The sequence below is a fragment of the Osmia lignaria genome, chromosome 11, assembly GCF_051020975.1.
Source record: "Osmia lignaria lignaria isolate PbOS001 chromosome 11, iyOsmLign1, whole genome shotgun sequence".
Lineage (NCBI taxonomy): Eukaryota > Metazoa > Arthropoda > Insecta > Hymenoptera > Megachilidae > Osmia > Osmia lignaria.
Window position 1 is genome coordinate 5,041,907 of NC_135042.1, and position 14,136 is coordinate 5,056,042.

At 33.2% G+C, this 14,136-nt stretch overlaps 2 protein-coding genes across 14 annotated transcripts; both read right to left on the reverse strand.

Annotated features, from left to right (window-relative positions):
• Nucleotides 1–487: 487 nt before the first annotated feature.
• On the reverse strand, nucleotides 488–8,218 carry Cnot4 (CCR4-NOT transcription complex subunit 4). 13 transcript variants are annotated; one of them, XM_034323445.2, is made up of 16 exons: nucleotides 8,096–8,217; nucleotides 6,653–6,732; nucleotides 6,284–6,577; nucleotides 6,070–6,211; nucleotides 5,871–5,990; nucleotides 5,522–5,787; nucleotides 5,326–5,438; nucleotides 4,540–5,247; nucleotides 3,287–3,472; nucleotides 2,820–3,157; nucleotides 2,457–2,750; nucleotides 2,263–2,374; nucleotides 1,743–1,805; nucleotides 1,414–1,670; nucleotides 1,170–1,317; nucleotides 488–1,084 (listed from the first exon to the last, which is right to left on the reverse strand). In XM_034323445.2, exons 3-16 carry the CDS (start codon nucleotides 6,511–6,513, stop codon nucleotides 1,077–1,079), a joined length of 2,985 nt encoding a protein of 994 aa, XP_034179336.2. In that variant the 5' UTR covers nucleotides 6,514–6,577; nucleotides 6,653–6,732; nucleotides 8,096–8,217; the 3' UTR covers nucleotides 488–1,076. The 13 variants fall into 13 exon arrangements, with proteins under 13 accessions (XP_034179336.2, XP_034179334.2, XP_034179329.2 ...); XM_034323443.2 differs by having other exon boundaries at nucleotides 2,191–2,374; XM_034323438.2 differs by having other exon boundaries at nucleotides 2,107–2,374.
• A 462-nt stretch (nucleotides 8,219–8,680) lies between these two features.
• LOC117603895 (uncharacterized) lies at nucleotides 8,681–10,335 on the reverse strand. Its single transcript, XM_034323468.2, has 5 exons — nucleotides 10,280–10,335; nucleotides 9,556–9,854; nucleotides 9,367–9,480; nucleotides 9,135–9,291; nucleotides 8,681–9,059 (listed from the first exon to the last, which is right to left on the reverse strand). Exons 1-5 carry the CDS (start codon nucleotides 10,329–10,331, stop codon nucleotides 8,884–8,886), a joined length of 798 nt encoding a protein of 265 aa, XP_034179359.2. The 5' UTR covers nucleotides 10,332–10,335; the 3' UTR covers nucleotides 8,681–8,883.
• Between the last annotated feature and the right edge of the window lie 3,801 nt (nucleotides 10,336–14,136).

Here is a 14,136-nt window from a genome sequence, read left to right on the forward strand (position 1 = left end):
ATAAATTCTAAACTGTTTTTCATACTGCATATTATTTTAAAAAATGATTGATAAGTTTTCTTATGGTTTAAAATTAAAATGACCATGAATGTCTGTAAAATATTTATGTAATAAAGGGTGTTCCGAATTCAATCCGTTTGAAGATTAAAAAGTCGGAAAATTTTGAATGAGCATGAATTTTAAGATGATAATTATGGTTTAATTTGGAGGAAAAAGATTTTTTTTTATTAGTATGTCGCCATCCGCGCATTTTCACAATAATAATACATGTTTATCATACATATATAACAGAAATCTTTTGTCTAGGAGTAGACAATTAGATGATCTGTTAAAAAAAATATCCTCTAATGTTGTCAGGATGTGAATACTTAAAAGTATAAGTGTAATATGAGACCATATTTTAAAGAAATAGATATGTTAATAATTTTCGTCTTCTTAGAACACAACCCCCTATTTAAAATTTAAAAGTAAAAATTTATTAATATGGAAAAAAAAATGTCGATGAATTTTTATGCACTTTTTTACTCGTGATATATGTTTTTCTGAAAATGTTATTTACACAAATAAAGCATTTCTCTTGTTCGCTTGCATATGTTTACTTGAATTTGGATAATATATACACAAAAATTTGTTATAATTATCATCATAAGTATCTTATTTAACGTGTTAATTATTAAATCAAAGTCGTCACCTTCAATTTAATACCTTTTTATCTTTCAACCTACGCAAACTCAATCGTAGTAACATTGCCAGACTTGTAAATAGTTCGAATTTTACTATAGATTATATATAAGAATATTATCGAGAACGTATATAGGAGTATATTCGTCGCATATATTTCGAAAGTATTCATTAAATTATATTCCTTTCCATTAAATTGTATATCTTTCAATACATATTCAATGACAAATACTCATCCAGTGAGAATAGAATAAAGTATCAGAATAAAATAAATTGAATGGTATAGACACGGGTCAGGAAAACGTACGTAACAGACTGTCGGGTTTTATATCATTGTTGACTTTCATCTTGTCTCATATGGATGCCACTTGTACACTTCACGTATTCATATTTATTTATAGATCTGTAATGTGGGCGTTCAATATATGTGGTTAATATGTTAAAAAAAAAAAAAAAAAAAACTTTTATCTATAAGTTGATGAACTTACTTTCAATTTCCGATCCTGCAGAGATAAGTTTGGTGTGCGGCTGTGCAGTTGTGCTTGGTTGTTGATTACTCAATTGTCCTGTAGTCGCTGGCGCAGCAAAACCTGGAGGTGGTTGCATTGCCCAATGTTGAGTCGGTCCATTCTGTTCCTGTATAAAATAGAAGATAAACGTAGCATTCGTTGAATAAATTTGATCACGAATTTGATTAAAAAAATTTTTATCTAAGGGAGGGACTTTCAGTACCTGTTGCGCATTGTGTGATACAGTATGTGTAGGATGAACATGTGGAAATTGCCATGTACTAGTAGTCTGGAATGGAAGAGGCCTAGAACTCACAATAGCTGGATCAATCGAAGTCCAGTCTGCAATAGGTCCAAAATTGTTCCATCCTCCTTTTTGATGCAATGCTTGATGATGAAATTGTTGTTGTTGTTGTTGATTATTAATATCACACCAATCCTTAAGCGTATAAACTGCATCGCCCGCGCATTTACTAATACCTGTATTAAAAATGAATATATGCACAGTGTTAAGAACTATAAAATATTATCATTATTTTCACTGAAAATTACCTTGCGTATTCAACAGAGGATTTCCATTTGGAAGATAGGCATTTTGCTGTGGTGGCTGTGCTCCTGTAAACAGCACACTAGACGAATAACTCATGTATAATATTCTATTAATTTTTTGTAAAGTCACAAGAATTCACTTTTAAACTTGGATAACACTATTGCTCGCCACAACTTATTATTCCCAATTTAAAGAAAAATTGTACCTTTATTGTTTCATTGTTTAATAAAACATTTTCAAAACAAAAAACATAATTGTATACGTTTTTTTTTCTTTTTTTTAAATAATTACAAAATGTTTTGTATTAACGCAGTAAATACGTTTACAATTATCGTTAATTGTTGATAAAATTGCGAAGATACTAACCCGAAAGAGCATTGTTCGTGGGAGCTGGTCGCGGTATACCAAGACCAAAAGAATTCATGTGATTTGGTGTAGAACCAGGGAAACCTGGTGGCGGAAGGCGACTACGTTGTCCCAAATTTGCAGCAGTCACAGTACTCTGAGCAGGACTTTGCGTACCACTTTGTAATAAATTTTGTGGAAGACGAGACAGCAGAGGATGCGATTGTTGAAGAACTTGGAGGTTTTGCAGTTGCTGAGCCTGTTGTTGTAAATGTGCTATATGGGCAACCTGAATAAATAATCATATTCAAATGAAAAGCAATTAATAATTAAGAATTTTATATATTATTCTAGAATAAAATGTCAATTACTGGTGGAAAATGTTGTTGACCAAGGTTTGCAATATTCTGTTGATGCTGTACCCTATTTTGCTCTTCCCGTTCTCTTTGTTGTTGCTGCTGTTGTTGAAATAACCTTTGTTGTTGAAGTTGCATTTCGTTTTCCATAAGTTCAGCCAGTGCTTTCTGTGTTTCGTGGAAAGGATCGAAACCTAAGTCATCGTCAGCTTTTATATCCGACCCAGATTCTTTGTGATTTCTAACTTCCTCCAGGGTAGCATGACCATTTTGCTTTATATAATCACAGTTCTCTTGATTTTGTTGTGCCTTAAGAAGTTATAATTATTATTATTAATCACAATTAATTTTATCTAACTGATTATATAAACTGCTTACTTGTAAGGCAAGCCTTTGTTGTAATGAATTTTGTTGAAAGTCTGCCATAAATTTTGATGCTGGTGAGTTAACAAGCAAACTTGATGTAAAAGTAGCAGAGGATTCTGATAATGTAGTATACTGTAAATTAGTATAAACTTCTTCATCCACAAAACCGTCAGAATTGAATGTCACTCCTGGTGAACTTGAAGGACTGGACTTTTGTACAACGTGATTTGTTCGTGAAGATTCGGGTTGAAAACCAAAAGCTGCTTGCCAATCTTCGCTTGACTGAACCGATGGCAATGAGTCTGGAATTGAAGTTAACCCCGTGCTTGTCCACTTCAAATTTGGATTTGCTGCATATTTAAAAAGAAAAAATTAATTTTACAACGTTTCATATTTTAGATCTATAAAATATGTCTATAAATTGTTAAATATATTCATTTGTAGAAATTGCAATATTATAAAGAACTGTATGTACATGCCTGTTAAGGAAGTAGGTGGTACTATGGTAGTAGAGATTTTCTGGAAATTGTTTGAACTGAAGAAGCTATTATTATCCGTTTGAAAGATCGACCGATGATTGAGTTGCATTTGAGACCCATTATGCAGTCCAGGTGGTGGCTGTTGATTGGCACCTTGTGATGAATTTGTGCTAGCTGGAGAGGAACCTAAAGACGATACGCACAAATCTCTACACTACGAGACGCGATCAAATCATTTTGTAGGATAAAATGCCAGAATAAACAGCTTCTAACACTATTTCCTCTCTGCCACCATTAATGAATCTCAAAATGTATTAATGTGCTTGGAAAATTTCCTGTACAAATATAGATATACAGGTTATAAAAATATAATCAATTAACCAGATTTTTTAATAAACTTTTAACATCATGAAACAAAGAAAAATATATATATATTTTTTCCAGACACTTAATATATGCACAAATGATGTAACTTACAAGTAGGATAAAGTCAAGTGTGTACAAAAACACAAAAAACAGTTACTATATTTTTTTCCAAAGAATTCTCTTTATTTTGGCATATATCTATAACTATTCATGTTCTATTCTACAGTTATAAGACATAGCCATAAGACACTTGCATGTTATCAATATATTACACATTGTTTGAAAATTATTGTTTCATATATTTAAAGTATATATAACATACAGTGTTATAAGAAGTAGGCACACATGTAGAATGATTTTTGATTAATTACAAGTACTCTGCATGACATTTTATAGTACTAATTAAAATGGTTTAAATATGGCAACTACTATAAACAGCCTTTCTTATCATGTTTCCATTAAAGTTAATAATCATAAACTCTCTTATATGCTATTTTAAATATGAGTATAGTTCTGTTGAATTTCAGAAATATAAAAAAACATATATATAAGAAACGTTCACATACTGATGTAACAAAAATATATTTCAAAGTACAACTCAAAATTAGCATCATAAAAAAAAAAGAAAAAAACAAGTTTGGGCTTTATCTTTAAAATTTCCAAACTTAAACAAACAAAAATTCATTTCAATAATAGTTCTACTATTTCTAAATTTGAACACATAATCTTAATAATAGAAAGTGTAATAGAAATGTTTCTCTCTTTGTTCTCATTTTATTTGCACATTTGTTTCATTTATGTTATATTGAATTCAACCATTCTGAATATTTATTTTAGAAGCATGAAATCAATACATATAGAAATGATCACGAATATTAGAAACTCACCCAAAATAGCAGCACCACTGTTCTCCTCACTTGATTCTGCTAAATGTTCCACTTGGTTATTCACATTTGAATCTTCTGAGCTTGAAATTGTACTAGCCGGTGTACTACCTTCACGTTGTTGATCTGTCTCACTATCCGAATGTCGACGTTCTCCATTTTGCACTATCCCATTTACTTTAAGGTCTTGAGACTGCTGCTGCTGCTGCTGTTGAACTAATTTGGATCCTTTATTATTTTGTTGCGGCTGGGATTGCTGTTGCGGTTGCGACGACTGTTGTTGCTGTTGTTGCGGCGGTGACTGCTGCTGCTGTTCTGATTTACACTTATTACCCAACTTTTGCAATACGTCACTATTTGTTTCGGAAGAATAATTTCTAATATCTTTTTGTCCATTCATTTGCGATTGCACATTATTTTGTGTACCAATAGAGCTTGATTCAGATCGAGAAGTTGTCCGTGTACTATGTTTTTCTTTATTTTGACAATTTTTATGTTTATTTCGCGCGGCCTGTGCTTTACTTTCACTATTACTTTTGCCCCTCCGTAAATTCATATTTTCACCTTTGTTATTGTTTGTCTGCTGTTGCGTCGTACCAGTTGACGGTACGTGATTTTGTTGATTTATTGTACCACTTCCGTTTGTTACATTATTTAGTTGTGATGTCGTTTGCGACGGTGGTGATAATTCTTTACAATTTGTTTGTGTACCTGTAAATATGAAGTAATTAAGCAATTATGCATATTATAATGTTTCTAAAGTCAAACCTATATGAAATAAAAACTTACTATTTGTCTGTCCAGTTTGCAACGACGGCCAAGCTTCTTTGGCTTGAGAATTTGAAGTTCCATTTTCTCGAACAATACTACTACCTGTTACGGCTGGTGATGGTGTTGGTTTCCTATACGATATGGGAATAATCAAGTCGTATACTCTTTTGATATAAACATAGTATGTTAGTTTAAAATATAAACAGAAAATTACCGTTGCGCAGATGCATGCGAGGCATGTAACGATTGCACAAGTTTACGCTCGTACTCTTGATGTTTGCCTTGATGCATCTCTTCCTTTGTAAACGATGCCTCCTGGTCCCCAAGATCATGTAAATACATACAATCTGGTTTTGGACAAGGCTGATTACGCATAAAATGTGAACAGTACTTTGTTGTTCCTAATGAGGTTTTAATTGTTCGCCCATCCATGACAACATTATTCACAGCCGCTATAGCACGTAATGCATCTTCCGGACGCTAATATTTGACAAATTTCAAGAAATAAATTATGTATCAACATAATAATGTGTATGATTCTTTCAATGAAAAAATGTACTTACTTGGTAGGTAACATAAGCCGAAGCACTAGGACCTTGAGACCCTGCATAGGAAGTGCTTTGATTTATTACAACTTTGTGAATTTTGCCAAATTTTCCAAAATATTCATGCCGCTTTAATACCTAACCAACAGTTAATACGAAGGTATTATATACTGCTAACGTGTGATGTTTCACTTAATTTATTTCTGTTTAAACTCACATCAGCATCCGCAAGTCGCAATGGTAATCCTACTACAAATACTAGATTTTTTTGTACTACTCTCACATTTGCTAGATGTTTACGGTTTTCGGTAACCCTCTGCTTACGCTGTTGATCTTTTAATCTCTTTTCTGCTTTTAACCTAACAAAGAACATGCCGTGGTCCATGTAACCATTTTACTTATGGTTATTGTATACGACAGACATTACGTACCTGGCGAAATCCTCCTCGCTTAGAGGTTTGAAATCGGCAGGATTTTCAGAGTAGGCCTTCCGACAAGCAGGGCATAAACCATTTTCATCGGTACGAATTCTGTGCCAACAAAACTGACATATTTGATAGCCACAAGTGCATGGAAAAAAATTCAAATCATTCACATCCAATGGTTCCATACACAAAGGACACTCCACTGCATCCTCTCCGCTTTGATTCAATACTGACATTTTTGTTTTTTATCTTTTATATCACACAATACAGTAAGTTACCAAGATTTTTCTATTTATAGTCCTGTACACAAACGAATATATGAAAGGTATGTATTAAAAGTAGAGTAAAATCTTAACACGAATGAAACATACTTACGTGCAAAGTTTTCGCAATGCCTTGATACTATGTAATTGACTGTACTTGTAACTTCTTACACACTAATATCCTTGCACAATCTGAAACAAATTTACTGGACGTTAAACTGTTGTACAGTAAGAATGTTATGAGTCAGACGTGTCGGTCGGATGGTAGCGGCTGTTTTAAAGTATTTCCATGTCAATTACAGATAACGTATGTCGCAGAATATTTGACATTTTAACAGTTAAAAGAGTTATTTTCGAAATAGCGCGTGCGAAAAAAAAAAAAATTAGGGCAGACTGTTTCTTGCAGAAAATAGAATACGAAACGGTGACTGTTTGGCTGACAGATTTGACGAACAGTTGGAAAGGAAGATCCGTTTGACAGGAGCTGTCAGACGAACGGTAAACGAACAAAGGACGCTCCGAACTTCGAGCAATTAAAATGATATTGTACGCCCTACGGTGGACGTAAAAAATGACAAGTTTATATGCGAGGCTTAGTTCGACGACGAAAAACTTGCGGTAGGGCCACTGTCTGTACTCTCCCACTCACTTTCTCTCTCTCTCTCTCGCTCGTATGACGAGACACGAACTATACGAGAGGGCGACGATCGGACGAAACAGCTGTTGGTGGCGTCGAGAGAAGCGAAGAAACGTCAGAGAGCGAGTGAGAGGTACTACGCCATAGCAGAAACCTACGTGAAAATCCGTGAAAAATTGCGTGGTGGGGAATGACACGTAAATTCCCAGAAGCTTCGAATAAAACTATTCACATACGCAAGAACGATGGTCTCGACGATTCGCGATACGATTTTGAAGGGGGGAAAAGGCTAGCGGCAAGCGAGAGAATGAGAAATGGAAGTAACGAAAGGAGTGGCGAAGGGAAAGAGGGGGGAATGGTAAAGAGAGAAGGAGACAGATACCCAAGAAGCAGAGCGAGAGAGAAAGAAATGGACACACAAGGAAGATAGATAGAACAACGATGCCATCATTCGTTTCATCCCTTTTTAGCCAATGGACGTTGTCTTCATCTTGCGCGTGAAAGAAAAAGACTCTCACCGATCTTGTATCTCTTTACACCTACTTTCTGAAACCGAAATCCTAACACGAATGCAAAACAAGTACAACCTCGACCAATACACAAGTTCTTTTCCGTTTTTTTTTTTTTTTTTTTTTCAAATATTCAGTTTATATAAAAACAAGTTGCAGCAGCGCGATTAACATAGTATGGTTCGCCGCGAACGTCACAAAGGATTGAATGATTTGTCGTCAGAGGGGTTGCTAAATACCCTGAACTGGTTACAGGGTATACCTGGCTCGTTTAACCTTAATTTCGTTTCAACAGAGCAACTATTCGATAGTTCTTGGTATTCAAAAGTCACGTACTACCGTTCTCGTCGAGTCTAGAGTTAAATTCGCACATTCGTCGATCCAAACCTCTTGGTTCTTGTTTACTTACGTTACAACTTTTCCACTAACAAATCTCTTTTCTCTACTGGGAAATTTTTGTACAGTCTTCAAGACCTGGTCGCATGCGCACCGCGACTGCGCAGAAACGGATGTTACATACACTGGTATTTAAAGAAAGGCCCATAGGTAAAGGATTCTGAAACGCACATCGACTAAAACTTTGATTGCATTATTATGCGCATTAGAATTTATACTTTCAATCTTTTTTATTTAATCCGATGAATCCGTATTTTAATACCATAAAAGTTAAGTATTTAAAATAAATTTTTACAGTGATAAAAGGTTATATTACAAATTTTTGTATTCACAATTTCTCCTATTTTGTATTTAGCGCGCACTCGGAAATAGTAGGTGACTGATCTTACAGGAGTACCAACAACTGATGACGAATATTCCTAACGTTGAATACAATAAGGTACGTTCTCATCGAGCATAGATGTTGTACCTTTAAAATTATTTAAATCAATCATATGTAAAATTTGTACAATTTAAGCTTGTATTGACTCCAAATCTTTTGTGAATTACTAATATTAACCTAAAATTGAACACTGTATTTTATTTCATAAAATATAAATCTATTCCTGTAGTTTATGTTTGTTATCACAGTAAAATTGCTGTCTTTAGTTAGTTTAACTATTAATTTAATTTCTTATAAAAAATAAAAATAATTGTATATAGATGTTTATAAGTAGTACAGCATGAAATATCCTAATTGTATTTAATTTGCAAGCAATATATAATATATAATATTCTTTTCCATTATTGGCTTTCTTGTAGTTATTTTATTACACCTTTAGTAACTTTACCTTCAAAACTGACACCAAACAATGGATGTCGGGTTTTCAAATTCTTAGGAAATGGTACACTACAGTTTTCTATCTGCATTGGCTTAACTTTTGAAACACTTGAAAGTTTCCTTCTAATGGTAATTGCACCTGCTGGTTTTATATTAACTGCATACAAAAATATAAAGATATCTGTTAGAATTATAGAGCACATACTTTAACCCAAAAAAAAAAAATTATTACCAGTTTTGTATCGTGATTTTACTTTGTCAGTATTAAATACACAAGTTATACTGTGTTTAACATCATTATTCACTGCACAATATCGCTCTTCTCTAATTTTGAATTTTGATTTCTCTCCAAATACCAATGTTTGATTTTTCAATTCCTTTGGATCTATCTAAAAGTTATATAACACTTATACTTATTGTATCATTTTACTAAAAGTTTAAATACTTAAACATATATAACTCACTGTTCGAGGAATATCCATTATCCACATGTCCTCACTGTCAGATATGTCATCCAAGGTAAATGTAGAATCTGTACTTTCCACAATTAAATCTTCTTCCTTTACTAGCTCATCAATCTGAAATAAAATTAATTAATGAAATAACATTACATATAATAATAGCATACAATTAAAAAAATTAATTTTATTTACATTATGTGGTCTTGGAGGTGTTTCTGTTGTGTCCATTGACATTTTACTATGATCAGAACCATTTAATGTGTTACTTTCTACATTTTGTACCGTTTCAATAGAACTTTTCCTTTCAGTCTTTTTCAAGATACTTTTTCTAGATGCTGAAGAAACTTTGGGAGATTTAGCTGGATTAATCTTCGTATTAATTTTTATGGATCTATTACTTTTTGGTTGGCGTACTTCATTCTCTGTTGTATCCATTAGTACCATAGATCTATTCAGCTGAGTGTTCAACTTGGTTAAAGAATCTTCCGCATCTAAATCATTCATATTTAACAAGACCATAAGGCTAGATTTCCTACTATTTCATTAAATAAAATTCTCCACAAGTAATGAATTCTTCACACAAAGTTTAGCACAGTATCAACTTAATTTTCTGTATAAGTACTTCACTATATTTGAGAAATGCTTATTCAGTATAATACTTATGTTAATTAAATATATAATAAAATATATACAATTTAAAAAACAAGGCTATACACGTGCTGCTGTTTAGTGTATTCTTTAATAATTTAGTACTACACAACAATAACCCAAAATGTGCAAAAACAAAGCCAATTCACGAATTACAATAAATTACACTACATCACACAGCGTTCTTATATACACTATATACTTCAAACTTTTATAGTATATAGTTTAAAACACAAATATTGTTAAGGGCATTCCACAATATTCATACCTGTAAAAAAATATGAAATGTAGTTCACAATTAAATGTACTATACTTGCCATTGGACAACCGGGTTCAAAAAGAAAGGTTCAGCAATTTAAGAAATTCTATAAGCGCCATCTTTTGGGATCAAATATACACACATATGTATACTACAAATCAATATACTTAAAAAAATAGAAACTATTAAAATTTTTAAAACATTTTATGCTGATAAAATTCCTTGATAACCGTCCTTATCGCATGGTTTAACTAGATACCTCTTCTACTTTCATGATTTCTGGCTATCCGGAGCAGCTTTGTGCGTGTTCCAATAGATGGAATTGTTTCTCGTTTTTACTTTACCCGCGAAATATATATAATTACTTAAAAAATTTTTCCTTGTGCAGCAAGTGTAACATAAAATTATGCATAATAAAATGTTCAGACAAAAACGAACGAGGTTTTTAAATGATGCTAGCTATTCCGTAACACCTTCCTTTCTTTGCTCGCAAACATTGGCACGCCAGAATGTAAATACTATGAAGTAACGTATATCCTGTAATGTCTGGCTGGTTTGTTCAGTGTCAATAGCCGAAGAAATCGTCAAGACTAAGATATTTTTAATAACAAAGTGACTAAAGTCTACTTTGTTTTTCTAACACGGTCCTTTTCATTTAAAACACTCAATTGATTTCAATTGTATCTAAAATGGAAACAAGATTTTTGAACAGAATTTTCAAAAGCATGCAGCTACAAGATTAATTGAAAATTCGAAGGGTATTCGTTAAGGTGATGTAAAAAGTAGTATAAAACGTCATTGAAACGACGCGTTACAAAGCAAAAAAGGCCCATGAATGACATTCGATTTGACAATGATTGAGGAGTCGTGAATAATGCATTAACACGACGCCAGGACATCGTCTTCTCTTCGAGACGAACGTATTGAAAAACGGTATATTTTAGGCAGAGCCTTTGAACTTTACAATTTCCTCAACGATTAAAAACGTACAAACTTCCATTCCTCCGTGATTTCTCTTAAAAATGTCCACTTGAATAATTCAGCCATCAGAATTGAATTTTATCAAGTGAACAATAGTCGTTCGTTCAACAATGTTTAAACAATACAACGTCATCCGCAAATAGTGCGCGACTTTGCGCACTGATCAAGGTCGTCTCATATCCTTCAAATGACGTCAATCGAATAATGTGTAGAATTAGTTTGTAATTACGTGTATGGATGTCGTTCGATTTTTATATTAATCACAATCTAATCACTCTGCAAAACATGATCCGTTGTAGGCAGCATCGATGGCTCAGAGTCACTTGACTCTTCTAAATCTTAAAAAATAAGAAAAGAAAGATAAGAAATAGGCACGGTTTTTCTTCGGTTAATAATTATCATAAAGAAAGTAAAAAGTGATTACAGAATGGTTGAAAGAAGCCAACGTGGATCGCAGAGAATTATACAGCTTCCTGAACGTAATTGATGTCCACTGCTATCGTTTCAACTGATTATAAAAAATTCAGACGCTTCATTATGAAGCAGGTTTCATGTTCAAGTTGCGAATTAATACATTTCACGGTGAAAGATTCCAGTCCAGGCAGGAAGAACCTAATTTCTTCCGAAAGACGGTGTTATTCAATGAGTTGATGTAATCAGGTAAAGATAGCGATTTTGAAAGTGTTACATTCCGTTCGATACAGTCGTTACACAATCGCGTGCTCTTTCTTTTTTCCTTTCCTCACTTAACTATTATTTAATAACATAGTAATAGTATTTTAATCGCTAGACTATATAGTGTGCTCCATTTCAACGATTATTTTAAAATATAGAATAAGAAATCTATTATAGTTTTACCTTTTTTCCTGGTTTATTTGATTTTCTCGGTACCTGAAATATCAAATGGTTTAGTCATTAAATGATTCACAGGATATTCTAATTAGAATTCCGATAAGATCTCTATTTATATCAATCCTTGAGTTTAAAGATTGTATTTTCACGTGAAATGATCATTTTTTAAGCGATGAACAAAATATACTTTTGCCAGCAAACTTTCAATTTTTCTCAAATATTGCAGTTTTGTCTACTTACGTGAATAATCTCGTTCCATTAGAAATCCATGCTTTCTTGAGAAAAATCTGCTACACGCTCTGGCATAGGACAACGATTCTTGTTGCCCTTCGTTTACGATTCAAGGATAGAAGAGCAATTTACATATGAAAACTTTCCGTTCTTTCTCCTTCGACCTGAGACCGATCACGATTTTTCAGTGTCACCATCAAAGGACGCACATAAACGCGTTTATGCTGATAAATTGTGTGTTTAGCACGTTAGAATCTAAACGGAATACAAAGTTCGCGTTATTATCGGCGAAGAAAAAGTAAAAATATGCGTGAGAGGTTTCTTTGAGGAACAAAAACGAGTTACCTTATGACAAATCTACCTTAAAATATCTGAATTATTAATTTTCTTAATTTTGCAAATTAGCTATACGTGCTAACAAAAATCTGCTTAAGCGTACAAATATCGTAAATTTAATTCAGAGTATATTATCGTTAATTAACACAACTCCTGGTTTTTTCATTTACGAAACATAGAACCGTAAGCTTTCTAATCGCGAATGTTTGCACAGAATGTGTTGCGAATATGAAGCCAACTAAAAGGCAAAAGATGGTATCGTACCCTAAATCCGGTTTCAGGATAATCCTAAGTGCGTTAACAACGTTAATTTGGTGTTCTGTAACAAAAGAAATACCTGATCAGTGATAAACAGGATGACTAAGATATTCAAGAATCATTTATAATATCTTAACAAATTTACTTATATGTATGTATAAACGTGTGTCTTTTGTCAGGGACGCATCATTGAAATAAAAGCCTTCCAATTGAACCATTTCCTCGCAAACTGCATAAAGCAGATACTTCCTTCTTCGGAATTGGCGTCAGAGGCAAAGTTCATGAGTATCCAGGAACGTGTTGTGAACCGGAAATGGTCGAGCAGTGATTCATGGTACAGTTAACATATTCTCTTACCACATGGTTCACTGTTCCTCCACTGCTTATCAGTAAAACTTATCAGTAAATCTAACAGCAATTGATGTGTTTATTCCTTTAGCGAAAAAATGCTCGCCAAAAAAATTCTTGTTTTTTAACGAAAAAGATCCATTCAAATGAATGGACAGAATGTTTCAAGAGAAAAATATCTTTGGTGCTTCGCGATTATGGCACTTCTTTTGCTGTTTTCAGTGACGCTGCCACACGTTTTTGCTCCTTTTACATAAGATGTAATAAAAATAGTGGAAAATCTTTTAACAGGTATGATCGATTACTCCGTGAACTTTGAACGAGCATTAATATTTTTATCGATTAATGGAGAGACGTTACATAGATTCCAACTCAAGATATTTCCATTTCTGAGATTGATAATTCGTTTCTTTCTTCGATTTGCTAACAGGGACAATGACGACTATTTACATTTACTGTGCAACCGATTCATCATTCATGAGATGTAATTTTTAGCGAAGTGGATCGAAAAAAATGTCGTCTTATCCTCTTGCAAATTTACTACCATTTCGACCCCGCGAGGTGAAGGCTAAAGTTCTTCGGATTCTTTTTATCCTGCGCGTTTATTTCCGTTTCGAAGTACCGGAAGATGCTGGTCACTGTATTTTTTTAAAGCAACCCAGACAAATAAGAAACGTGCTTGAAGAACCAAGCAGTAAGAAATGTAATGAAAATAGAAGCAGAATAACGGAATAATTCATTGGCGATTATTTTATGTTTTATATCAATAATTTTTTGTGGTTTGTGAATTATAAACAATTCATTAATTAGAAATGAGTATCTTCGATCAATAATAAAACCACAAAAACTTAAAATCTCAG